This window comes from Malurus melanocephalus, unplaced genomic scaffold, assembly GCF_030028575.1.
Source record: "Malurus melanocephalus ecotype Western Australia unplaced genomic scaffold, MMel_1.1 scaffold_166, whole genome shotgun sequence".
Taxonomy (NCBI): domain Eukaryota; kingdom Metazoa; phylum Chordata; class Aves; order Passeriformes; family Maluridae; genus Malurus; species Malurus melanocephalus.
In genome coordinates, this window is record NW_026623398.1 from 1,404,559 (window position 1) to 1,431,763 (window position 27,205).

Consider the following 27,205-nt stretch of genomic DNA (forward strand, 5'->3'; position numbering starts at 1 on the left):
CACCAGAGTTGCAGTAACATTTTATTACTTACCAGATTTTGGTATCATCTGAAGTCACATTTTTGCCACAATCAAATTTCACCCCCAGAGCTGTATCAACAGCTCATTATGATAAGATGCAYTGGTAACCAGTGCAACAAACATGAATGATGTTCTCACGCCCAAACAACCAATACTTTTAACTTGGTGACTAAGCCAGAATCACTTAATGAAATTTTCTTATTTTACAGTGATCACCACATGTAGTGAYTCTCACCATTTGACCTGCCACTTTAAGTGTATTTACCCTTCCTGAAACATGGGAAGGAAGTTAGGTTCATGTTTGTTTATCTGTGCTCAGACCATATGAATAAAACAGAAATAAACTAATGCCATTTACACACATTCTCAAATAAGATAATCCAGCTTTCTGCAAGTATGAACAGAATTTCTAYTGGGGAAGCCAGACACTAACTTTGCTTTTGGCAGGTTGGAACAAATTACCCTACAAGATCTAGCAGGCTGCATTTCTGCTGCTGCTTTCCAGTGTTCTGCTCTGCACTAGAGGGAAAACTCAGCATTATGTGGACAACTTTATATTCCTCTATAGGAACTTGTCCCACAATTGGGTGCCGTGAATCAAAAACTCCTACTGAATGTGCCATTTCAGTCATGCTCTTGCTTTTGTAAGCATGACATGTTTAATCAACTCTGACCATCTCTGGGATGTCCTCTGGCTGAAATTCATCTCTTGCTGAGGACTTCCTATACAATGGTCTGGATTTTCCACACCTACTTTCAGGTACCTAAACCAGAGTGAAAGGTCATCCTGCTGTCACCAGAAAATCGGGGATAAGATTCTCAAGAAAAGTGATTCAGATCTTAAATGTCTACTTTGGATGCAGAAAGTAGAATGAATTCAGATCCAGGCATCTAAATCTACCCACAGGCAGAAGCCCTAAAAATAATTAAAGGKTTTTTTTGTTTTTTTTTAAATTAATGAATGGATAGCACCTGTGTCTCCCACAGAACTTAAAAAGACATATCATTAAAAAGAGAAATTATCTCAGACTGCATCAAGACTTTAATCATGCTCAGTATGTTTCTAGTGATGTACAAAACTGCCACACAGCCTACAATCACAGGCCACTATGCCTTTTCACATCTAAACACTTGGAGTGCTCTCAAGTACAACTAACTTTTTAAACAACCCCCACACAGGATGTTAGCCTACAATGCTGGGCACCAAGAAAATTAGACATTTTGTGTAAAGGGTAAGGATGGTGCTTATATGAAATCAAGTTGAAACAGGACAGTGAAGTGATATAAACCCAGCTTTGACTAACTGCACAGAGAAGGTGGTTGYATATGTGTAGAAGTAATTTGATGGTCTGAGGCACAGATACTGCTCATCACAACCTTCTGAAACCAACAAAGTTGTTTCTGTCTGGACCTGCCTCTAGGCAGGGAGAGAACTTCAGACCTTGAACAAGGGCAGAAATATTTGATCTAGAAAAATAATATGTGAATAATAGAMAAATATATTTACAAATTTCAACAYGGGTTAAAACAACAGAAAATATMTTAACAAAGCCTGTCAAATATATACTAGCATACCTCTCCACTTCAGGCCGGAGGGTCTTCTCTCTTTCCAGCATGGCAATAATCAGCTTTCCCCATTCTTTTTCTATATCATTTGGATGGTAGCCTTGAGAAAGTTTGATGCGTCCAAATTCTATCCAGACCTTAACAATTCACACATATTTGTTATTTTAAGCCACAGAAAGGGAACCTCCATACACTTCAATGAATGTTAAAACTTACCTCTAGGAGTTTGTATAGACGTTTAATTTTTGATTTATCCATTTCCTTCGGTGGGATTTCTGATTCTTTAAACTGTAAATATTGATTATAAAGTGCCTACAGAAACATAAAACCAGCTTTTATTTACAGTGAATACAACCTTAGTCTCTAAACCCTCTCCTAATAYTGTTCACAAGCTTACCTTTATACGGTTCTACTAAGAGTTCACAAATAACAGTGACAAGCAAAAGATTTGCTTTTTATTGTTCATATGCTAGCAATGAATGTATTGATTATACTTTGAAATGTTGAGGAGTCGTATTGTTCTACAGTTGATTTGATCATAAATYAAGCATGTAATTTGTTCAAGTATGCTTTGAGTCAGTAAGATAAAGTGCAATTCCAGCAAGGAGTCTAAGCCACCACACCTCACCTTTAATTCCACAGGATTGTTRGGAAATGTTCTGTCAGACATTATCGTGACATGGTGTCTGATCCACTGCATGAGGTAGTTCACCATATTCTGATATTCAACCCACTTGACTTCAACATCCTGCCAAAGCAAAACCCATATTACAGAAGAGATGAAAATCATCTAAGAGTTCATTTCTGCYACAGCTGTGAAGACTGAAGTCTTCACACTTATAGAAAGAGTATTTGCTCTTAAAAGATTTGTTAAAGTTTCCAAATACATTATTTCAGTCTTCAGTTTTGGTCCCAATAATTCTACTGAAAACATAATATTTTCTAAATTAGTAAATTTCAAGTTAGTAATAATCAGAAAGGTATAATTTATAGATCCAAAACTGAAAAGTAAGAACTTTGACTTGATCTTTCTCCAACCTCAGGCACATTGTTTTCASTTAAGCTCTTTGCACAAATATTTCCTTGTCTGTGACATGAAATAGCTAAGACTCTAAAATCTCAATCTAAAATTACCCTRTCAAAGAAAAGTGTGACAGAAGTTCTATGGAAGACCTAGCTAACATTCTGGATATGAAATTCAGGATTTTATTAATGTAGCTCACRTGCTGCACAAGTGTTGTTCTCCTACTTACATTTGCACTGATGCCTTCACCACCTTCTGGTACTTTGGGAAATGCATCATAAAGTGATGACACATAAGTTATTACTGACTTCTCATCAGGTGAGGAAACATCGACATCTAAAAGAGCAAGACAGAACAGTGCTTTATCACATASTTGTAAGAATGCCCACTAATATGCTACAACCTGCAGACAGATTGATTTCATTATAATATTGGGGGTTTTGCAACAAAGTAATCTGTAGCTCTCTTACCTTCRGGATCCAGAAGTCTGGCAACACCAAGTTTTTCTGCTACAAAAAAAGCATGTTCTAAATTTGCAAGGTTGCTTTGAACAGCAACGGTATTCATGTCTATCAGGTCCGGCCTGTCAAATAAAAACAGCAACACTTGATTARAACTCTTTACCAGCTTTAAATTACTGCCGTACTGGTAAATCAAACCATGAGCATGGATGGATACAGCAATGGAGTTTTCATTTTAAAAGAATTTCACTAAAATTGGGTGAGCAAGCTGAGACCACTGCTAATTGAGAAACACAAGCAGCAGAAAATGACAACATTTAGTTCTTCACCTACAAGCTGAAGTTTCCAGCCATCCCTTATTTACACCTSTATTTTCTTATGAATATTTATTAATGTGCATTGACATTGTATTACAGTGTCTTGTCCTTTTGACTGCCCTTGAGGGGATTAAACTCACTTTTTTACAGGAGAAAGTTCATTTCTACTGCTTTCACAAGTTTTCAGTCATTCTGCATCAAATTGTTCAGCATGTGTCAGTAGCCATAGGATAAGAAAATGTAGTCACAAAAACATCACTTTAACCTTTTCTTGATGAGCTTTAAAGAGATCTTCAAATGCATTGAAGCCCTCCTTTCAGATATAGATTGGTGCCTGTTCTCTTAGAGGTTTCTCTCAGCCCCATGCACTTAAACCTCCACACCTTCATCCTGCCAAACTCCATTTCCAGCCCCAATATGTTTGCTTTAATGGAACCTTGGTCTTAAGCCAATCTTGCCTATAACTACTTTAGAGACGCAGAACTATTATCCTGTACCAATCCTGTACTAGCATCACTACCTTAGTGTTTTAAATTAATGTAAGACTTCAAAACTAATACTATCTTTTAAGTTTGCTATGGAGGAGCTGGCTTTTAGATCTTGTGATTCTCAGGGCAGAGTGTGTTACTCCTGCCTTCTTTCAGCACTTCAAATCCTCTTAGCCATTCACCAAAATACAGGGCTTTGCAAACATGCTGAGAAAAAGTTCATCTCACTGAAGCCAACTAGAGCCACAAGGGTCTGAAACATTTGCTGCTGAAATCCTAAACTATTGAAAACCAGACTTCTGAGAAAAAAAAATTGAAACAGCAGAAGAAAAAAAAATTGGCATACAACATCTAGCAAACAATCCAATTCTTAAATTTTCTCTTTTTTGTTTCTAGAGGAAGTATTTTCTTAGTTTTACCAAGTAGGAGTTTTAAATGGTTGCAACAGATAGAAATAAAACTGTTAAATACCATTGTTCAAAATTAATGTTAACATTTCATTTGGCAACACCACAAATTCCCTTGATAACAAAAYGGTATCAGCTTTGGGAAACTCAATCTTGTCTTTGAACTAACTACAAGGGCACTGYAAATAAAAATCTATTCCTTTTCAGCCATTTAGTATCACTGTGTTCCTGGTGCTCTTTTGAAGACAAGTCTACACGACAGATAATAACACTGCACTCATTATGCCTTGAAAGAACATTTAATTAATAATAAAATGTAMGCAGTGCAATATAATCCTCCTAACTCAAAGGGACTTTCCACTTCCAATATGCTTGGTGGGAGCACGATCAAGCTCACGCTATTGTTCTCTGAATTTCAGTGCAATGAAAAACAATGCAATGAAACCAATATCAGCCATTGCTCTCAGCAGCACAGAAAATCCATGAAAAATAAAAGACAATACTAGAAAAGAAAACTGAGCACTCCCCTCTCTTGTTTCAGCCACAATAATGGAGATGGTATGAGATATAATGATTGCTTTAACAGCAGTTTTGACAAGAGAATCAGGTTTTTGTAAGCGTAACACTGTTTCTTTGGTTATTTTTTTCCTCTTGCCTTCTTTACATTTGTTTCACACTTGATAAAAATGTCCCAAGAATAATCACTTGCACTGCCTGTTCGATTGCCAGCTCTCAGAACGTGAAAGGACAAGTTGTAAAGGCCTTGACTATTCCCAGAAAACAAGCTGCAAGCTGCAGAGACACTGACACAATAATCTCCTAGAAAAAAGCTTTCATTTAGATGAAGAGGTAATGTTGTTCTCACTGTAATACAGGTAACAAAATCAATGAAAACAACTGCTCTTGCATAATAYATCATTTTACACCAGTGCTGTGGCTTCACCAGGCAGCTGAAGAAGAGCCTGCTCTGAGACGCCTCCCCATTTTCAAACATACTTTCCCATCCCTGCAACTCTTACCAGCACTGGGTTATATTACAGATTCCCTTTAAGAACAAGGGGAAATTGCAATGAATGCTGCCGTTTTCAGTTAATTATACACTTAGCACATAGTATAGTGACCTAGATTAACTGCTCTATATTTATCTAAAGCCTTGGTCTACAAGAAAATACTACAGAAGATGGCATTCATGCCTGTCTTGATAGTGCTTGCCTTTGGTTTTTCTAAAGCAGACAGAAGGCTCCACAGCTGACTGAGAACAAGTCCACTGATGGTTCATGGAAGGGAAAAGACAAGTATTATCACTCGAATGCAAAGGGACCTGGCACCAGCCACAGCAAGTACACGCTGCCTGGGGCTTGGGGCCTCCCCCTCTGCAGATCACCCTTTCCTCTTCACAAGGGAGTTGAGGGATAGGTTGCAAAGCCACAGGAAAAGGACTTTACCTTCCAGGGCTCAGCAAAAGACTGAGGAAAATACACCCAAAAAATACAGCTCAGGAAATCACCGACTGCCACACTGTTCCTTTCTTATAATAGTGGGGTGTTTTTTTGCAATTTAAAATAGAAATAAATGTCATTTTTACATGCTGTAAACTTGCAGCACCAATCCAATAACTGGAAACAATACTAACTGTTGAAATTGCAGTTGTGATGAGTATCCTCTAATACATATTTATTTAAGTCATAGTTGAAGTAAACACTAGATTTAAAAGGATCATCTGCCATGGCAAACATTTTCTTTTTTTAAGGCTRTAGAGAAAATACATGAGTTTTGTAGAAGCTATTTGTCATGTATTATAAAAAATATTACATCAATTTGCATAGTGTTATTAAGTGGTTTTGTGCATAATCAAGAACAAATTAAATTAAATACACTTTAAGTAACATACAATGACTCTACCTTCTGTCATAATATTGTGAGTCATCTTATGGCAGATCTTTCAGCAGGCCTTGCCACGAAAAAACACACAAACATMCCAAACACCAGTCAAGTTGGAACATTCCATGCAAAGAAGATACTTCAGCTGCAGCCACACCTAAATCAAGGGGTTTGGCTTCTACACTAAGAGCCATTAATCATTTAATTTATTAAAAGACTGGTGCCTGCCATTTGAGATCGTAGTGTAGGGGTTAGAAATTAGATACAATTTGTATCAGAAATGAGGGGGAGAACGCGTGATTAATACCACCTCAATTAGGAACCTAGCAAAATCATGATCAATTCAAGAAAACAAATACCTAGCCCCACAAAGAGAAGCAAGAGAATATCTGAAGAACARCAGCTATTTCTGGTCTGCAAAGAGACTCCAATTTCCTCTTGAAATCAGAGTTGTGCATAAAAAAGCTAGGCACATGTAGATTTTCTCACTGCCAGAACTTAATACTAGCAAAACAGTTTAAAAGCCAAACCAGCAGCTACAATATTAGCCTGTTAAAATAAAAGATTAGATTTGAAGGGGATTTGGTATCTCAAAATGGAAAAAGATCTTTAACCGAACTATAATTTTCCCAGTCAGTGATGAAGAASTCACATCCTTTTCCTCACTGTTCTGGGATGACAGTTGCTCAATAAAACAATGTTAATCTTTACTAAAACATAYATACATCAGAATAATATTCCACCTGAAAATGCTGTTAATGAATTCAGAAGGCTGAGAAGCCTGTAGTTGTTCCCAAGAAACATCTAAACTGTTTAATCTGCACAACTCTTTTTCAGTCAAAACTCTGCAACTGCCTGAGTAATACCTGATATTAAAGGATATTTCACTCTTGGCTTATAGTTAGTTGAAACACGAACACAGAGTTTAAAGCAGAATTCTCAAAAAAACATGACTGAAGATGCAAAGAGTATCACATCACTATAGTCCAATTAGCTTTTACACTGCTGTAATTAGAAAACRCTTATAGAAGTTAAACAATTTTTTTGTTTCATTGTTCACAGACAAATGAAAAGGATGGGTGCCAGAAAGACTCATGCATTTTTTAGGGATGGAAGGATTACTCCAACAAATTAAAGACCATGCCAGAATACACAGTCATAAAATAAAATWWAAAAARMAAAAWYAKWGACTTCTGAAACAGATAGGATTAAACATAAACTTCAGGGCTGAGCACAAGATATATATATAATCTATTATAGAGATTTTGGTTAATAACAGAAACATTGCAAATAAAAGAATCAAAAAAGAGTAAATTTTCATGTAAAACAGAAATTTTAGCTCTATCTCTTCACACATGCATCTCCTGTTACTTTCCCAGGAGCTCTACAAATGAGATGATGAAGCAAAATCTAGTATTTAACCCCTCTAGCTAGGCCTAACATTTAGCCTACCCTTTAACACAGTTTCAAAAATGCCAAAGTGTTTATACCAGCTAATGTGTAGAGTTAATGTTTTGGAACTTACTAAAGAATTTGTCTCCACATAAGGTACAAATCTAAGTCTTGTTCAAAASAGCTTGTTAAAGAACCTGCTTCATAAAAACTGAGTCAACAATACAATGAGAATGATGGCTGGACATCAACTCACACGTACTGCTCTCCGTGACCAGGAGTTCTAACTACAATGTGAGAGGTACCCTTTGCTAATACATTCACCAACCACATTTTCCTAATTTTTCTTTTTTTTTTTTTCAGGGATAGTCTGATCATTTAGGAGGAAGAAGAGAGTTTCTACTCAAAAATGGCAAGGAGGTATGACTTTGTGGCATTCAGGAGGAACACATCTCTTCCACCATCAGAATCAAGGATCACAACGTGGATATGCAGCACAGGCTCTGCAGCAGGTTCCTTGGTGTCAAAAACCCCATGCTGRGAAAAGGACATAAAATGTCATCTCTGAGTTAACACTGTCTTCCATTATACCCTAGACTTTTCAGAAGCTTTAGACGCACACATGGCACAGTGATAAAAAAAAAAAAAAAAATTATCCCAGTGTATCAAACCACTGGGTGATGCTGAGCTGTGATGTTACTGAAATTAGGCAACACTTCCGAATTCAGAGAAAATCAAAGTTCTCAATGAAAAAACTGTAAATATAGGAAAGCTTTATCCTTACAGCTGTGATAAACCAAAAAGCATGCTGCTGCATACAGCTCTGCATAYTGTTTGTGCAAGTATGTGGCAAAACTTTTCTAAAGCTCCACAGGCCCCCAGCCTCAATTACATACTGAGTTAATGCATTTCATATGATAATTATGCCTTGTGCCCTCCTTTTGGTTTTGTCTTCTTGTGYTGGTATGACAGGAATGCCTGCACTACACATGATTTTATGTATCTCTATAGATTTTACTCAATGCCTCCACAAAGATGAACAATAATGCCTATTTATTCCCTCRAGAGCTGAAAAATTCTTGTGATCTGAACTTTTCTTTGCTTATCTGAACTCCTTTGCTTATTTTTTTCATAGTTTTTCATCTAAATTTTCAAATATGATGAATAAATCTGGAAAAACTATTGCAAATGATAGTACAAGGGCACACTATTTACAGATATATTTCCTGTCTATTCTTCAGACATCCCAACATACTATATCAAGAGTTTCCATTCCAGAAAAAGAATGAATATTTTAAGTGCACTAAAACAAAGAAAGCAAAAGCTATCAGGTGCCCTAACATTAACTTAGTCCCCAAAAATATACAGAGCTAATTCAGRTAATTCCTTCTGTTGTGCATGCCCKTGATTTGACAAGCACTGAATTAAAAAAACCTCCTGAAGCCTCCTATCCTACCTTTGTTGGCACTGCAAAACTTTACCTATAACTTGCCATACCAATTGATTTAGATAAATACACAATTGGGGCATTGCAGTATCAATAGTTAAATGTGGAGTTCATCTTCAGCTRTGCAAAATAAGCCCTAATCACAATWTGGCAGTAAGTTTGAGATGTAGGTTTCAAACTCAGTACACACATGAATGAAACTAGAAAGGATCTAGCAGTCCTTTCACTAGTTTTAAAACCAGATTTTACATTGTCTTAGTATTAAGAGCTGTTTCCATTATTACAAAAGTAGAAATGGTACAGCAACCTTGGCAATTTTTGGCTATGACAAAATTTTAWTGGGAGTAAGGCTCATAGCTGTTAACCCCAACCCACACTGTGCAATCCACAAAAATTATCATAAATAATGTACTTTTCCTAAACTGTTTGAATACCAAAGAGACAATGAAGAAACCCAAACAAATGATTTTTCTGTTSTGCATCCTGAGAATACTCACTCACAGCAGTGGCTGCTTGACAGACTGGCTTCCCAGTGGGATTAGCACAGTTACCAACGAGGAAGAAGGGTGAGGTACCATAATGAGTTCAAACAATTTCCCAGAGGCTCCTTGTGCCATCCTGGCTTGGAGGCAACCATTTCTCCATGTGCCASAAATTTGCCAAAGGCATTTCCTGAAGACCAAGATCTTTCCCAGTGTGATTTACCATGGGCACATACACCTCCACTGCTCAGACACCACATCCTTTTGTGTCTTGGTCTGTGCTGASCCARAAGTACGRAACATRTGAAACCCAAATTAACAAAACCYGGCCTTCCAATGMAAAGCTTTACCTTACTTTTTATTGCCACTAAAAYAACAAGAGAAAATCTTTTGATTTCATCCCAATATTTGATATTTTTTTCTCAGTTACTGCAAAAAGAAAACTATTATTCAGCTGCTACTTAGCAGTAGGATCCAGCACAACACACACAGGGATCATTTTAAGTCCAGATCTGAAATTAATCAACCCAACTGGCTGGAAGTCTTCCATCTAATACCCACTAAGGCTAACCACCACCACAACAAAAGATGTTAAAACTGCAGGCACGCTTCCAGTACTATTTTAATACAGCCTTTACCAAATGCCACCACAGAATTCTTCTGAGTGCATCCAATTAAACTCCAGGTGAGGTAACTTGCTATTTGTAAATCCATTAGAAATATACTCAGGCAAGTAATATGAAAAGCATTTCTGMTGGTCAGTATTTTTTAGCATCCTAAATGCAGTTTATATTTTCCCAAATTACCAGTTCTTAACACCAAGTTAATTTATTCTATASAACAAAACCTGCTGAAAAAAGTAAGAACCCACAATGAGATGGGTGGAMAAAAGGGGCAACACTACCAAACTCACATTTTCTTTTTGTTCAAGCTGGGTTACAATAAAGTACAAATCACAAAACAGCAAGCCAAAACCAGCAAACCCAACTAATCTCTTTATTTAAAACATATCCCCTAGCATTTTAAGGCTTGACACTGTGTAATGTTTAGTTTCTTTCTCATACGTTCCCCAAGGGTGTTAGACGTGTTTCTGCAAATGAAGGCGTTACTATCCCTCCCCTTAAGGAATGCATTCAAGTCAGTACCTGAGCAGTTGCAACGTGTTTTAACATCAGAGGGATGCCACATGCACTGCCATCCAGGAGCTTAGTGTTCACTCAGCTATATGTACACAGCAAATCATCCTGGGCAAGGCTGAAACAGCTTGTTCCACACCAGAACAGTTATTTAGCAGGCAGGAATCTAGCYTGCTCCCTGCTACACCACACTCAGAAAAACATCCACTTAGTAATTCTGAAAGCATACTGAGGTAGGACAGCAATATTTCAAAAGAGAAGCACTGTGACCCTGGAAAATTTGTCTCTCTCCCTTTATCTAGCATTTATGGAGCTGTTACACTGCWGCTTCCTCTGGGAACACACTGCAGCTTCTATTCCTCTTCCTCCCACGTGAAGCACTCGGTGTACCTACACTTCCATGATGCATTCCCAGTTAGCCTCTGTTCCTGCTTTGTCCAGGAAGAGTAGCCATCTTCTCCTTGCTCACTCYCAACACTGTATGCAACTTCAAACTACAGCTGTCATTCAGGTCTTGAACAAAGTTTGCCAGTAACAAAGGCTCCTCTGTATCAGATCCCTGTATTTCTTTAACAATATAGTAAAAAMCATTTTTCTTGTGTTTAAAATGTAGCCCTCTGAACTCTTATCACCACCTTCCTTCTTTGCAACATTTCTAATACTTATAATTCTTGTTAGGTGGTGTCAGAATTTATAGACAACTGCATGTGGTCTCAGCAAGCCTTGGTACAGCATTACATAAAATAACCTCCCTTGTTTTCTTGCCTTAAACCTCTCATGTGCATACTACAGTCCTGCTTGTGACTTTATCTGGGAACTGAGCTTGCAGGATTTTCTGAAAAGATGCTATTTTTCACCCCACAGGTAATACCGAGGCTACTCATTTAATGCTATTACCTACCTACACAAGAACACACTGCTTTGGCTGGAATTCCTTTTGTAAATGCTAAAATCAGAATTACCTCTCTACTATAAAAGCTGTGATAATACAAAAATAAAATGTATAAAGTAGTGCTCACATTTTTAGAAAAAAACATACATCCTTTCMTATCCTCTATATTTCATTTTTTTTCTCTAGAAATGAAGATGAGTTGGTCTGTGACCATATCTATTTTCTGAAYATCAGCAGCCATTGTCCTTAATGAAGCATCTACAAGTGCCAGCTAACTAACTCTGACAGCTATTATTTTTACTATTTCTTAAATTCCATTTCAGACACTTCGTAACTGAAATTTCCTGTAGTACTTATGGACCAAAGGTTCAGGGCAGTCTGAGATCAAAACAACACGTTTGCTACTTTGGTATAACTTTTTATCTGAATTTGCTGTAAAAGAAATATATCTGACAAGTGCAATGTAGATCTACAATTCAGATTACTAGCTCCAATCTGGCACACAACTCTTGCTGAGATAAGGGCAGCCTTCACTCTCCATAGAAGCAAATCGTTCCTATATRCAAGGAATATAACTGGGATACAGTTCTGAAAAATTAGTGTTTCTTCTTTCTGGGCAAAAGGCATGCACAGAAAAAAAAAAAAAGGGGGAAAGAAGAAAAAAAAAGAAAAACCCCACAAATCAAGAGCAATTACCCAAAACACAGCCTAATGGCTACAAATATTTGAGGTGACAATGCTGCAGGATGACAATCCCAGGGTGTARATGGTAGTATCTCCAGAAACATCTGGGTATTATAGGCAAATTAAAGTCAGTCTCCAACTTCAAAGTTTGGCTTACATGTTTTTGCTACGTACTATATGAYGGCACAATCATGTACTTTTGAAACTGCCTGAACACAACATATTGACTCAAATAACATACATCTTCAATGAAAAATTATGCTATAAAAGGCAAATGATGTAACAGATGAGCCATACAGCATACTCCTGAATCACCTGGATGTATTCATAGCTTTCACTAAAGGCATGATCACATATCTGAAGAAAGGTGTGGAGGATCAAAAAACAGTATGAAAGCTTATATAAATACAAATCTGGCAACGTTCACTATTAAAATTCACTTGTTAATGCTATAATTTGATTTGGTCTTTCTACGCAAAGACAAGTATTCCCACAGAGTAGAATYAGATTACATATTAGGAAGAAATTCTTTGCTGTGAGGATGATGAGGCACTGGCACACATTGCCCAGAGATGTGGATGCTCCATCCCTGGAAGTGTTCAAGGCCAGGTTGGATGGGGCTTTGAGCAACCTGGTCTAGTGGAAGGTGCAGGGGATTTGGAACAAGATGATCTTTAAGGTCCCTTCCAACGCAAACTATTTTATGATTCCATGATTAAAGCAAACTCCAGGGCCTGCAATGGAGGCCCCCAAGGCAGTTCTTGAGGTCAGTGTGAAGCCCTGTTCCCAGAGATTTAACCACATACAGTATGTAAATGGAAGCTTTCTATGGTCTTCAAAAGTTCAGCCAAGTAATCTTCAATCTTACCCTATAAACACAGACCACTGGAAACTGCTGAAAACATAAGGAATCTTCTCACACAAAAAAAAAAAAAAAAAAAAAAAAATAAAAAAAAAAAAAAAAAAAAAAAAAAAAAAAAACCAACCTTTTTCTAAATTTGATGGTGGAAAAAAAAATCAAGTGGTATATGCATTTGCAAAATCACTGGCAAATCATTCATACTTTTAATAGAAGTGAGACAGAAAGGAACTGAAGGCCTTTATGAGACACTCTGAGAAGCAAACCCTCATTGCTCAAGAGGACAGAAAACAAATATCCTGCATTTGCTCAGGAGAGCCAGTGACTGACTTCAGTGCAYGCGCTCCAGCACTTTGCACTGCCCACAACACTGCTTGACACTGGAAGTGGAGCACTGCCAGCACGGCTGGGGGTACAGGAAAGACAAGGRAGAAGCTGGGTCACCCAGTGGATCACCAATCTCCACCAAGATGCTGTGGTGGGTATTACAGTCAGTCACGACAGGGAAATCCCAGCCTTAGGGGGCATCTCTCATGCTACTTGAGGGAGCAGGGAGACACAGCATATCCATATCCATGCACTATTCCTACAATTCTGCATCATAAATCTCAGCTAGCTTACACTAGAAGGTAGTGAGATCTGCTGTCAAGGCAGAAAAACAAAAGAAACAATTCTAACCTGCCATTAAGAGAGGGCAGGCTGCCAGTTCCTGCTGAAGGGAGAGGCTCCCTGCCTGCTGGCGGCTGAGTCACAGCCCCGCTCCTCACCCAGCCCTGCACAGCTTCAGCAGTTTCCTCAAGTCTTGAAGCAGGTACGTACTTGCAATTAAAAAATATCACTTATGCCTGGAGAGGAGGTAATTATGACTTGCCACTCCTGTCCCGTCACCTGGAACTGGACAGTGACATCTCCCTGTCTCATGGATCAACATAGGGATCATGTTGGACTCACATGGTCTGTGTTCATGATGGTGCATACAAAAAAAGGCCTCTCAGCCTTGGTGCCAGGGCTGAGAGCACGGGATTTGCTCCATCCAACATCCAACTTACTGTGCCTCAGCACAACTGCAACTCGAGATAGCCCTTAAAATTAGGCCTGAGCCCCGTTAAATCCCTTCCAGGACTGGAAGTGCCACCTGAAGAGTCCCCCATTTGCAGAGCAGACACTCCCAGCCCAGGGTGCTTCTGTACAAAGTACCCACAGTGAGCACAGCACACSCGCTGCAGGGACTGTCACAGTGAAACACGAGTGACAAATGTGCTCCCAGGGGTACTCCACAGTCCTACCCCACTGCCCAAGCAGGCACATCTGGTCACCCACCCTGGTGGAGCACAGCAGCTGGCAGCACCCACAGGATGCTCAGAGCAGCTCCTGACACCACCTGCAAACCACAGTCTGGAAGCCACTAAAACAGACAAACAGCAAATGGAGAATCTCGCCAGAACTGTGCAGATTTTTTAGTGCTTAACCTATTTATTGCTCAGAAGACAAACCAAGCTTTAAAAGAGGTCTCTGGAGTAAAGCAGTACAGTTAAAAATATCATATGACTGTTTGGAAAGATCATTCCTCTCTTGTGAGCAATAGYTGGAAATTATTATCTCTATGTTTTAATGGTACAAAACAGCAAAGGAAATAACATAGAAACTCACTAAAATCAGTGGAAGAATCTCTCATTCCATCTCAAATGGAATCCAAGAACCTGTAACTTCTCACAGCAAAAACACATTAGATAASGTTGGTAAACATTCCTGGGAAGGACACAATCCTCAGGTGAGGCTATGTTTACAGAAAGAAGTTAAGCTCACTGGAAACTGGCACAGAAGCACACAAAATGGGGACTCTGCTCCTCAGCCTGAATCACTTGCTTTGTGCAACACACTGGAGTCAAAGGTGCCTGTTCTTCCCTGATGAAACATTGTGAATGAAACTCACGGAATAACAACAGAAACACTGTTACAGCAAAGCATTCAGTCATATCCCAAGGTATTAACATTTGCACAGCTGGAGGACAGGATTCATGTTTTTCATTATTTATTAACTGAAATGTACCACAATTACCAGCTGCTTGAGCAGTAAAGGCTACAGTGCTCTATGTAAGAGATACAAAGATCTGAAGGAGCTCTGGGAAATATTTTCCATTATTCCATCTCATTAAGCTCCTTCCTTTTTGTTTCTCTCCAATCCCTCTGTGTCTTTCATATTGTTTATTTTTTCAAATTCTTGCCTGTGCTATGTTCATTCCTTTGGCTGCTCTGTTTTCAGTAAAACAGCCTTGTCTTTTGCCAGCTATTTCCTTTTGTCTTGCCAATGTTACTAAAAGAGACTCTTGCTGGCATGCACCTCCTCCCTGACCAGCTACCCAGAACAGAAGCACAGTCAGAAAACAAACTCATTCACTCAGATGCAGCTTCRTTTTGCCACGAAATTATTCACTGCCACAGCCAGCTTCTCTGGGGCTTTGAGCAGTGTGCCCCAACACTCACAGCCTTTACACACAGCCTGTGAGGAGAAGGCTGCACCTGTCTCCCACTGTACTTTAGTGTCCTGGTCCCCATAAGGATCACATGTATGTTGTGTCTTCCTTCTGTGGTGGACCAAGTGGGCCCACAAGAGGAAATCCAAGAGCAAAATAATCTGCTCCAGGCTTTTTTTCATTGGACATGCACGAAGAAACATCAAATTTGCCTTTACTGGGGACACTCCTTCAAATTATACCAGTGAAATCATGTACCCTTAAACTTCCTTATGATATGCTCCAGGGCATTCAGTACAAACAACACGTGCTATGATAAAACCCAGAGAGCCTCATGCAGTGAAGGACAAGTCAGCACACCCTAATTAGCCCAGAAGCCAGAACACTCTCCCACGTGGTCCTCTAAGACACAAACCTTCTTAGTCAACTCAGGAATGAAAATATATACAATAAAGAACACGTGTCACCAACCATGAGGGAGCACTGAGCACATCAAGGATTAAATCTTGTTCCTCTGACAAGCCTGATGCCAAAGTCAGCTTGTCAAGAGAGACCTGTTTCTCACTCAGAATCCAGAAGAAGAAATCCTCTCCTGTCAGCAGACATCTCCTCTGTATTTCAAGTTAATATCCTGTACCCTTTAGCCTCTAGTCWTCGCCACCAGTGACTCTACAATGTCTGCTTAACTTTGTAAGAGCGTGGTTCCAAAAGCACAAATCCCCTCTCAGACTGAGAACATTCATGCCAGCTGGTCACATTTTTCATGGGAATACCCTGCTGTTCTACAGGAAATGCATCTCAGAGTAGGGCTGGGCTTCACACATAAGCACTGAAGAAGCTCTACACTCCAGGACCATGCAAGGATAAAGTCGTACAAGGAAGAAGACAGGGATCTCAGACATACCCCAGGTCATACAATAATTTCACCAGCAGTGCTGTTTTGGACTTTGGTGATCAGTTCTGCCTCTACCTCATCTACACTTAAATATCAGTGTAACAAAAAGCAACTGTGGAGAAGACTGAATTCAGGAAACGTACTTCCTGGCAGCTTGGACATGCCCCATGAAAGATGTACAGGATTCCTGGAAACATTTCTCTGAGGAAGGAGGGACATGCAAAGGTTAATGAGGCACCCTTTGGCTGCAAAGAGCAGGAAATTACYGAGGAAGAGTCAGTGTCATCTCCACAGCTGCAGTGCTATTACAACATAAACCATAGAGCCCTTTCTCTTTGTACATTAAAATGCTGTAATTAACATTTTCCCAGGGAGCAAACAGAGTACTTGCCTGTATTTATGAATGATGGCATTAAATAATCTTCCATCGCGCCAGCAGGTAGTGAAATTCTCACAACRTACTCCAGCATAACCCTCCGTTGTTTGCTGCGACCACAGGAGCAGTCTCTCTTTAGCAGACATGTCCTCTGACTCCCCAGTAACATGGATATCAGATATCTAAAACACAGTTAATGTAAATGTTACAGTTACATCTAATCCATAATAATGTGTAAAATATTGCAGAAAGTCACTCAGCATTGCTGAAGAATTTATTGTCTGATATCTGCATACATAACCTAGTGATTATTCAGGTACTATAGTAATATTCTTTCATGTCTTATGCACTCTTAGTATTTTCAATATGAAATACAAAATTCACAGCCTTACATTTTTCTTCAGTTAGCTAATTCTTAGTCTCTTAATTTCTGGGGCAATATAATACTATTGCATAATGCAAAATACTTAACTGTTTACTTTATACTGACCATCTATTTTTATGTATGACATCTATAACACATAAATGCTATATAAGTAGATATAAAATACAGTATGTTTTACATGTATATAGTCACACATATAATAACCATATTTATATTATTTATATTCTTTATTATTTATATATTATATATTATTTATTATTTTATTCTTCTCTTAAAACAGGTCAATTTATAGTACATGCTGTTCTGGAATTGAGTAACAAAACAGTCATTCTGAGTGAAAACTGATAACAAAATTTTTAATGGAAAATTTTCTGAGAAGTATTTTAGGAATGACTAAAACACAGAAAGATCATAAATAAAAATTTTGTCTGATCAAGAAGGTTCGATTTTGTATTATCAAAGGATTATCAACTTCATGCCAGGGAAAGCAGGTAAGTATTGGGAATTTTACATTCAGATACTACTTCACAGTATATTAAATTATCCCCTAATGAAGTTCAGTCAGTTTCCTTAGAAAACTACCACAGTCTACATATGAAGCAGACATTTCCCTGATTTGCACATGTATTGTTTGTAACCTCATGTTACAGAAATTGTACTCCATGTAAATGTGAACTGTAAAAAGAGGAAAAATAAGATGTGCCTKGACAAAGAAAGTGCTGTGGCATGYTGTCATTTTTCYAGGTGATCTCCTTTTAYCAYTTATCCAAACAAGAAACAATATAARGYKCTATTATGAACTACATAGSAASCCAGGTACCACAAGGCAGTGTAKRAGGACCTGAACACTGTAGCTCAGCCATTGCAAAGAGCAGGCAGAGCTGCCTGGGCAGAGGCAAGAGGGCTTGAGACAATGCCACAGACAACTCTGRGCACTCGAGTTTGCTCCAGAAGAGCCTTAAATTGAGCTGTGCCAATTCCAGTAACCCTGTCTGAGTGTAAACCAGGCAGCAGCATCCATGAGGTCAGATGGGATGGTCATAACAATGTCTCCTGGCCTCAGAATCTCTGCACACAGAGGTATCTTCTGTCTGGGTTCTGACAGGGGGAATTCCAAAGGCTAGGCTGGAAAGTAGGGRGTTTTCTCACATTAGAGCCACACTAAACACAGTGCCAAGAAGAAAGATATATAGCCTATTGATTTTGCTATGTCACTGCCTRAGAAAAGGCAGTGGGAAGCACTAGGAAGCAGGGAACTAAAGGAAGAGCCTCAAAGATGTCAGGACAATGGACCTCACTGCAATTTCTGCTTTTCCAACTCTCATACTTTCAGGGGATAATAAGCATTTACACCTATACCTAGGAAACTGTAAATAAATTTAAAGTAGGGAAAAAATTACATTATTTTCTATTCCATTAACCACAAAATCACAAGTTGTGAATGCAGTTTTTCAGAGATCTATCACCATTGTGTCTGCTGGCTCTAGGAAAGGGAAAAAATCAACCACTGCTAGAAAGCAAAAGGGTTTTAACTGTTCGACTAGCCCCTAAATAAACTCTGAAGATCTGACAGCATTTTTTGATGTCTCCAGCTTAAGCACATTTTTAAGAAAGATCAAACAGAAGGAAAAAGGATCCCCATTTTTTTGTTCAAAACAAAGTAGGGAACACATGCAGTTGTGATAATTTTTAAGTTTCTAGGCACCAAAATCCTGAAGAGTATATACCGAAAGAAATTGCACAAAATACAGATGGGATGAGTCATGTGTATAAAGACAACAGAAAATACAATGTGACAAAAGACCGACTTTAATCGCTCTGAAAATTTTCTTGTACAAATCTAGAGAACTCAGCTCTAGTGTAAGACCTTTTTCTGTTGSTTAAATTTATTGTTTGGTATTTCAAAGCAAGAAAGCAAACTACATGTTTTTYTCAGTAGCTTTAGTTTCTATTCATCACAGAACAACCAGATCACAATATAAATGAAGTGAACCATTTACTGCTTATCCGGACAACGCTTCTGAAAGAGATGATGTCATCTGGAAGTGCCAGATGTCTAGCAAAAAAAGATATAAAAGACAAACCCAAACCTGKATTTTTTGCCTGTCATTTTCAGAACGTCCTCTGTGTGTAATCCTTAATTATCAGATTTTTTTTAATATACTCTAGCATGAGTAAGCTAACAATGCAATTTGCTAATGGCCYTTCCTTAGTGCTAAGTTCAAACCCTCAGCCTCCTTCACGGTTAATTGAGCAGGGATGGCTATGAACACTTCAGACTGCAGAGTGCAAACACAGCATGTTTGAGTGCACATTAGAGTCCTCKGGAACAACCAATTTCAAACAGCAAGGTAACTGCTGAAGACTGTACTTGTATCTGTTGTTAGATATAAACAACATTTTAGTCAAAGACACAAACATGAGGGGAGCTTTTACTCTGAACATGACCACTAGACAAGCTCACAGTTGAAATTCTGGATGGCTAAAACATCAATTCATTTTATTACAGGAAGATCAACAGGTTTTTGACGCAAAATCTTCCAAGCACCCTATTTAGCCATCTGAAGAAAAAGGAATAATAGGCTTTTCACTCATGGAGGTAGCCCATTTCACTACAGATTAAGGAATATTAACATCAACCTGAGACCTGAAACAGCCTGAGCACTTCTGTTCTCTAAATAAAGTATTTCAGCTTTCAAAGCTAACATTTCAGACTTTTTCATAAACACTGAATTAGTATTTTGAAAGTATAAAAATACACATGTGAAATGGTGAGTCAAATGGTAATATTTTATTATGCTTACAAATAYAGGCTCTAGTTTGCAAGATGCCCTTGAAACTTGAAACTTCTTACAAGTAAAATAYTACCACAATAAAGTAAGGCATAAGAGAGAGGGAGAGAGCACATCTTCCCTTTGATAATCCCATAAGGACAGCAGAGCTACTTATCCACCAACTATGCATTAWCATCAATGCAATTCTAACATCATTTTTCATAGCAGAAAACAGAAGGACTATTAAACTAAGAATACTAGAACAGAAAATAAGGGGAAATAAAATCTTCTACTCATAAAATTTAGTCCTTACAAGCAAAGTTTGTGTGAACCTTYCGTATCCCACAAGCCTATCATTTACTCACTGTAAACTGCTTAACTAGAACACATTTGTACCTTAAGCATGGAAAGAACAAATTACAGCCTTTGCATGAGTTTGAACTGTTGTTTGCCAGAGATACAGTTCTCCAAATTATCTCAAAGCCTGTGAATTAAACGTTATGCAAGAAAAAGCAACAGAGGTAATTCTCTACACAGCCCTTCTATTTCAGGATCAAAGTCTTAACTAGCCCTAAATACTCTCTTGATTATAACTGGAAGAGCGTATTCAATGCAATGCTTTTTCTCAGCCTGTAAATTCCCCCTGCATCACACAGTGTACAAAATCCAAACACCAAAATGCCCCAAGCTCTTTCCTTGCATTGATTCTAGCAATACAGTTTGGAGCCCAAAGGGCAGAGCAGAGTACAGAAGACCTTCCAAGAGATCAACAGTGTTGCTGGATTTCTGACACATTTTTACACTGCAAACAGAAGAAGAGCAAGATTCAGATAGGAAGGAGTCTTCCTTCTGATTCCATCTTATCCTAAATGTTTTGAAGCAAGTCTAAACTTGACATAATGTACTAAATTGCACATAAGTATATAATGGGCTGGAGATGCATGATTGTGGTGGTGCATCCCCTCCCTCCCAGGCCACACAATAATATGAGAAATGCTCATTAGGCCTCAGCCTTAACAAACAGCACCTAAAGCCCCTCTCAAGCTCATCAGAAACATTGTCTAATGACTCCTGCTTTTTAACAAACACTGGAAACTCATTTTTCTTGCCTCTGTAACAACTCAAGTGGAATGATATTTTTGTTCTCAAGCTTTGAAAGTTATCTGCATGCTTTGCAGACAGGATGGAAAATTGCTATGACTGAAGCCCACTGCCTTGTGATCCTGTGAACACAGTACAAAGTGAGACCCTTTGAGAGGTTTCCTGGACTGCAGTGGGCTGTGAGCAGCAATCTCCTTCTGAGTGGGACACCCCTCAGAGCCAGAAAACTCAACTCTTGCTTACTCAGAGGATCACAACACTCCTCAAGTCTCAGTCCATCACCCACTGAGTAAACACAAAGGCACCTGAAGTGAGTATTTCACTGAACTGGAGTGGAATTTTTCCCAGGTGCCTTGTACAGACTCTATGTCTGTGCACATGCAAGTGTGCAGAKGTTACAGCAAATGTTCTAGGAATGTTGCCCTCTTATACCCCTAAGGAATTGTATCTGTAAGTTAGGCCTGTAAGTTACTGCTGGAGTATAGTAAATTCTACAGAAATCCTTTGCTAAAYTGYTTGGCTTACCAATGACATTTAAGTGCTGTCTAGTGCTGTTAARTTTAAGYTCTTTTGATYCTTCAGACATAAATTGTTGATCAAGTGTGTGCTCAATACAGCACAGGGGTCTACTCTGAACCTTGTGACACAACAGGAGGGTCTTCCGTATTCTTTTTAATCCTTACCCATTCCTATTCTTTTCTCTTTCCTCTCCCACCCACCTGCCCTGCCCCCACGCTCCACATAGATAGTTTGGGGCTTATTTTGGTTTGGATTGATAGATCTTGGATTTTGGATTTTTGTTTGTTTTGTCTTGGTGTGTTTTAACCATCTAGTAAACAGCAGAGTGAACCTTGCCAACAAACTTTGTCAYGCTAAACCTGTTTTTACTGATACCTTTGTCAGTAATCCTTTAAGCAACCTTAAAACACTCATTCATGACAATGATGTTAAACCAAATGTATTCACATGTCAGCTAGCCCCAAACAGAAAAGCCTAAACACAGAAATAAGAGACCAGCTTTGGGCAACACTCTTCAAAAAATACAWGACCTGTTAGAATAGATTGGAAGAGAAAAAAAAGAAGGACAAAGATCTAAAAATATGTGACTTGGTAGGAAAGACTGAAAAATCATGTTTATTTAGTCTAAAGTAGAGGAAACCAAGGGACATGTGAGAACAGTCTTCAACTATGAAAAATGCTGTTGCAAAAAAGAAAATAAACTAACACTTCTTGAAATAGCAAAAGAAGTAACGAGTTTAAAATAAGCAAACATGTTTTCTGCTAAAACCCYTTTTCAAAAGAAAATAAAGATAAGCACTAGAAAAATCACTCATAGAATATGTGAAACCACCAATAAAACAAATGCAGAAGAACAAGCATCAGCCAAGAATGGTTTTCACCAAGTTATCTTGCCTTCAGGTAGAGARAACATCAGGTCAACTTGTCTGGAGCTTTTCCAGCCCTGGTTTTGTAGCTCCATCAATCATTATATAATTATATAATTATCTTCTTCACTCACCAGTATTTAAGGTGGATTGCACCTGCTTCCTGTGAGTATTACAACGATACAAACCTTACTGTACCAATAAAGCAAAAYTCCTGACTTTTGCACCTTTGCACTGCAAACCACGTCAGAATACTGAGGCATTTCTCCCTCATTCAGCTGTACTATCTGAATAGTTTATACATGATTATATGATGGTGACATAGTTGGAAAATACCTTATTATCTTAACCTCTACCTGTAATGACAACTTCAACAATAAACAGTCAACTACTTAACCAGGACTATCCCCCTAAATATGCTGATTATAAATAGCTGACGCTTTTTAATCTAAAAGCAAGCATATTGCCTTTAACATGACTCAAATAAATGGTTGTTTCTTTTTTCTTGCAGATTATTATTATTATTATTATTATTATTATTATTATTGTTGTTGTTATTATTATTATCCCTTGTAGATGAGATAAGACTGCAACAAATGCTACATAGATGCATGGCAGAAAAACAACTAAGGAACTTGCAGCCAAGACAATGGTTGAATTTTGCAAGTAGATGAGTGATTTACAGGTTAGACTTTTTTTCTGGAAAAGCCATTTACATCAAAAAGTCTGAAAGAAAGAAAGAACTGAAATGTCCACAAATTAGCTTGGAAAAACAATTAAAATTATACAAATAAGTCACTGGCTTCAACACAACCTGACAACCACCAGAAACTGATGGTAACACTGCTGGTAGCTACCTTTGGTGATACTGAATGAAAGCCATGGCTTGTTTCAAAACATGAAACAACAAATATCACAGTGGCTGTATMCTCTGTAAAGAAATCAAAGCTAGCAGCCTTCATTTTCTACTTTATCTGYGCTGTGCTAAACATCACTGAGAAGGTGAGCTGCTGCAGGAAGCCTGTTTCAATCTTGATTCACAACTTCTCAACCTTAATGCAAAATRCTATCTGCTCTAGGACAGGCGTGAGTTAGAACAGTACCAGAGAATACCTTCCTCGAAGAAGTCACCATCCTGTATTAGGAAAAAGGGCTGCAAAAATTAGGCCTCAGCAGAGAGTAAGAAACTTTTCTCTCAAAGCTATTAATGAGTAGCCAGRAGCAACTCATTAGAGTCAACTTCAGTAGATCTCACTAACCTGAGTATTAAAATCAGGAAAACAGACATAATGAAGTAGCACATGTTTGAACACAAAATTGTAAATTTCTACATGCATAAGAAACTGTGCCACAGAAAGAAACTCAAAGGGTTTATTTCAGTAGAGGGGGATACACTGTTTCAGAGGGTAAGATGTCCTATCTCTTACAGCTGCAAATTATCCAACTGTACCAATGAGTTTCCTCTGGTGTCTGCTTCTCACTTTGAAAAGCCAACACACTTTCAAYTATCAGCCACATCTGAGGGCACTGTGTAAGCTGAGAGTACATTACAGCATGGGTAARTTGACAAGGTGAGGTAAGGCTACTGATCTCTGTATTTACAGCAAAGAAAATCGCAAAGCTGAGATTGCTAACTGCAAACCTTGTGTACCAGCTCAGGCTGGTAAMTGGACCTTTGCAAACCTGTATAAATACCAGCTTCACTCAGTATACAAAACCAGAAATGTAGGACATTAAAATGCTTGCTTAGTTCCCAAAAGCAATCAGACAGAAAGTGGTCATGACTTTGTAAAGCAATTAAAGTCTGAAATCTAGTTTTTCTTGTTTTTGTTTAGAGATCAAATCTTGGTGTTCTTAAAATTACTTATACTGAGAATCTTGGGTTGAAAAGGGGAACTGAACTGAAAGCCAGACATTTCAGCAACTGGGTCATTTAGCCTGATGTGTCACTAGGTTTCATATTCATGCACTATTTTATCAATATCAGTYGATGTGGGTGCTCAACAGGAATCTTTTTTTTCTCCCTTTCTCTGTGGTAGCAAGAGGTGTAGACCCAGTTGGAGTAATAACTGCAGCAGTGTTAGAMGCTGTATTACTTTCACCACACAGGAAAAAGCAGCCATGCTTAGCTGAACAGACAAGGCCTCACAGCCTCTTACTCAGCAGTGACGTTCCACACAAATCAAAGAACATTCCTAAGCTGTTCCTGAATTCCAGCTGAGATTAAGAGGGCAAAGATCTCTATGTGCATTAGGAGGCTATTTGTACTAGTGTGTACTGTGTGCTGTAATTGGGTGTGTTATCTGTGTTTAAAAACTAAGCTTGGACAAAGCATTGTTTGATTCCTGTCAAAAAAAAGTAAAAAATATAAGCAAAAGGTGTTTAGTTAGCTCTTTGCCGGAAAGAACACCTTTGGCACGTGCTCATTCCCTCAGTTCACTGAACCAAAAATCAGATGTCCCTATTAAGCAAGGGAAACTGGTTTTGGATCAGATCCTGGCATTGGCATTTGAATCACGTGTACAGGTTTCAGTTGTCCTGAAGATGAGTAAGGCAAAACTGGAAATATGGATTGAATTGGTAAGAGTGGTATCTTTCTTTCAGATATTCTGCAACTAAGACTGTATTTTGGTTTCTTTTACTGTAAAAATAAAATAGTCCTACCCTCAGAAGAAGAAGGAATTTCAATAATTAATATCAATAGGTCATCTAAAGAGTTTGGGAGAAAGATCTTTTAAAAGTGTAGAGTGCTATTAACATGATTAATGTTCACTTGTTCTATTTCAAGCTGCCTACATAGCTCTATCATTCTTCAGTTCCTACTGGTCATAACTGAAAATAATTAGAAATATTCCTTTCCTTGATTCAAAATCCAAAGGAATTACAAGATCATCAAGAGCTGGTAGGAAAAATTTACTGAAAAGATACTGAATGCAAAGTCTCTAAAATTCACTCCACCTTCTAGCAACATTTTAACATGAAAATCTCTTTCCTAAATTAGGAAACAGATCAAACTACAGAATGAAAAATAGCASAAGACTATATCAATACTTCTAAAGTACAGAGTTATTACATAGCCTTTGAAAAAGATCAAGTGATATGTTCTATCTCACTCTTATCAGTAGTATTGTAACATGGGTAAAAGGATTATACATAGAAAAGTGAAGACACTTTTGTAATAGATAAATTRCTGTTCAGACACTCATACTGAGCTAAATTTCAAAGATAATGAATGTACTGTATCAAAATATTTACCTTGCTCCTGTTCGGTGCAGTGCTAAATAATGCCTTTTGTTTTGGCAAATGGGAAAGCACAGCATCAGGATAAAACCTCTTTTGTTCAAGTAACGGATCACTTTTGCTTTCAGAAAGAAAGTGATGCAACTTTTCAGATTTACTGCTTTCTGAAACATTTTCAATTATTCTGAAAGAAGTTATGTTTAACCCAGTTTCTTCAWGTTGTCTGCCTAAAATGTGGATAGCAGAATCCAAGGTAGTTTCTTCTCTATAAAAAAAACCACTGGATTTCTTCAGGAATGCTAATTCTCTCCTGTTACCATCCACTGAACATTTCCTTTTCCATGCACTGAGTTTTTCTGAATTCCTCTTGTCTTGTTCCTTTAACCATGTGTCTGTTTCATCAGACTTGGTGAGYCTCTGATTATCACCACGAAAGCTCTCTCCACAAAGAGAATCACTCTTTGCTGYGCCCAAGAAAACTTTTGCTTTAGCAATATCAACGGAAAGGTCTGTACTCACAGGCAGAGCACTACCAGCCACTGTCACTCTCCGGGGGATGGAGTCAGCCARTCCCACAGCCTTGGGATGAATCTCGATGTTGTCTGAAATCTCCCCTTCATACTGTCTTTTTTCTTCATTTTCTTTAACACGCACTGGATCGGATCCCTCCTCGGTTGATTTCTTCCTCCTTTTTCTTCTGAAATATTTTCTTCCAGGGGAATGTTTATCTGGACTTAAGGGAGCTTTGGCAGGATCTATACACTGTTCTTCCTTTTCAGCCCTCACACATCCACAGACATTCCCCATTTGCCTTTCTGTGACTYACAGCCACACAGTTTCATTCATTCCCGTGTATTTATACAAACTTAAATCCTCCTCAGAAAGTTAAGACTGCCGTTTCCACCGTAATTTCTTCCAGGCTTCACATCCACCCGCCTCAGTTCGTAGCCATTTTGCTTATGAGAAATGCACACGCAATAAACGCCGTGGCTCGGTGCCCAGGCAGGGCCTGTGTCTGATTAGACACTGTGGCTTATTTCTGGCCACCAATCCTCTTAAATAAACATCACTGCTCCAGCATTGGGCTGGAACGCTGATTGCCTCTCACAGAGATGACATAGCATTTATGAGCAATAGAAATTTCTCACATGCGTTTTAACTTCCCGTTTCACTTAGYAACTTGAGCAAGATAAAGTAGAAAAATATGTAGCAACCTTTGAAACTATTAGCTACACTGCAAATCCAAAAGCAAGCGGCACRGTAAATAGCAGGGATTTAGTCAGCAGATTTGTTTTGCACTTCTTAYGTTTTTATTACCTATCCAGTCATCCACAAATGGAAAGATTAAACTAAAGGATCAGAAATTGCTCTGACAGCTTGCTGGGGGTCAARTTTTATTTGCATGTGGAGTTTTCATAGCAGCTAATGTGATTTTTCACTGATTTGTCAGCTATAAATAACCTGCTCCTTCATTGCCATCATAAAAGCACAACAGCTTGCTCAGGGCAGTGACACTGT

At 38.4% G+C, this 27,205-nt stretch overlaps 1 protein-coding gene across 7 annotated transcripts in view; it reads right to left on the reverse strand.

Annotated features, from left to right (window-relative positions):
• The window catches only part of LOC130577098 (dystonin-like), a 292,211-nt gene that overhangs the window by 144,951 nt on the left and 120,055 nt on the right, over nt 1–27,205 (reverse strand). For all 7 annotated transcript variants that reach the window (XM_057372216.1, XM_057372215.1, XM_057372214.1 and 4 more), the window contains 6 exons: nt 16,818–16,984; nt 3,082–3,194; nt 2,841–2,947; nt 2,216–2,335; nt 1,804–1,899; nt 1,597–1,724 (listed from right to left, as the gene is read on the reverse strand). In XM_057372216.1, the coding sequence (XP_057228199.1) occupies nt 1,597–1,724; nt 1,804–1,899; nt 2,216–2,335; nt 2,841–2,947; nt 3,082–3,194; nt 16,818–16,984 (731 nt within the window). The remainder of the gene's footprint in view (nt 1–1,596; nt 1,725–1,803; nt 1,900–2,215; nt 2,336–2,840; nt 2,948–3,081; nt 3,195–16,817; nt 16,985–27,205) is intronic.